The 1,010-nt window shown below is 44.2% G+C and overlaps 1 protein-coding gene across 1 annotated transcript; it reads left to right on the top strand.

Annotated features, from left to right (window-relative positions):
- Positions 1–292: 292 nt before the first annotated feature.
- PHALS_13947 (uncharacterized protein) lies at positions 293–753 on the top strand (the record flags this gene model as incomplete). The annotated part of the gene is made up of 2 exons (XM_024729663.1): positions 293–484; positions 574–753. 2 exons carry the CDS (start codon positions 293–295, stop codon positions 751–753), a joined length of 372 nt encoding a protein of 123 aa, XP_024580018.1.
- Positions 754–1,010: the final 257 nt, after the last annotated feature.

Genomic DNA, 1,010 nt, shown 5'->3' with positions numbered 1-1,010 from the left:
GCTCACAGTCGTAGTAAAAAGTGAATTTTGTTATACCCAGGATTGCTAAGAGTAAATGGGAAAGCATCTAATGTTTTATGGAGGGTTATGAAGTCATTCCTCAATCCCGCTTTCATCAGCTAGATGACTATGAATATATCTGCCGCGAACGGATAAACGTCTCCGCTATATTCTATAAATGATATCAAACTAGTTTCTGAGTGGCGATGCATATCTGATCAGTTGGTGTTGCCTAAATCTTGGAGAGTGATGGTGAAGCCTAGAATTCTTAGCCCGGATCTGGATCATCTCGATGTTAGATGCACAACGAGACGCTTGGACAGACGCGTCGTGCCGCCACACTTCAGAGAGCACACGTGCCCAAGCAATTCAGCTGGCGCCGCTATATGAGCTAGAGGCGGGCTGGAGCCAATATTTGGCGAGTGAAAGCGTCACCCTCAGTCCGAAAATTGAGATTTCAGGCTTTCAAGATTGCACTGTTGCCGTGGACTCTTTCGACATGGCGTTTCCTTTGTCTCATGCATGCTTGGAGTAATGGCAGATCCACCCGTCTTATCGTTGTGCCGCTAATAGAGAGTGACTGACTTCGCGGTGGAAAGTCTCTTGGTAGATAGCTCGTTTAGAGATCTAAAGCAGACTAGTAGGAACGTCAAGGCTGGGAACTGGGGTGACGAGTTGTCTCCTCGACTTCCTGTCTTGCCTCCAACTTTGTTAAATCAGCGTAAAATGTCGTTCAAGGGGGATGTCCAATGATCTATCTAAACAGGTATTGACTAAGCAATTTTAAATTTTCTAATCACAAGCCTTCAAAGAATTGTATCTGTTGGGCAAAGAGATTGTTGTGCACGGCGCCTGGAAAACGTTTTCCAAGCGAGTACGTGTTACCAAGCTTTCAGAGGTCTGCGATTACGAGAGTAGCATTTGTGCAGAAATTATTGAATCGAGACAAAAATCAATATTATAAGTTTTCATATGTTAACGTAAAATTGTCGTTTTGGCTCGATATACGG

The sequence above is a fragment of the Plasmopara halstedii genome, assembly GCF_900000015.1.
Source record: "Plasmopara halstedii genome assembly, contig: Scaffold_816, whole genome shotgun sequence".
Lineage (NCBI taxonomy): Eukaryota > Oomycota > Peronosporomycetes > Peronosporales > Peronosporaceae > Plasmopara > Plasmopara halstedii.
Note: the sequence above shows the minus strand (reverse complement) of the source record. Positions and strands in the feature narration are given on the sequence as shown.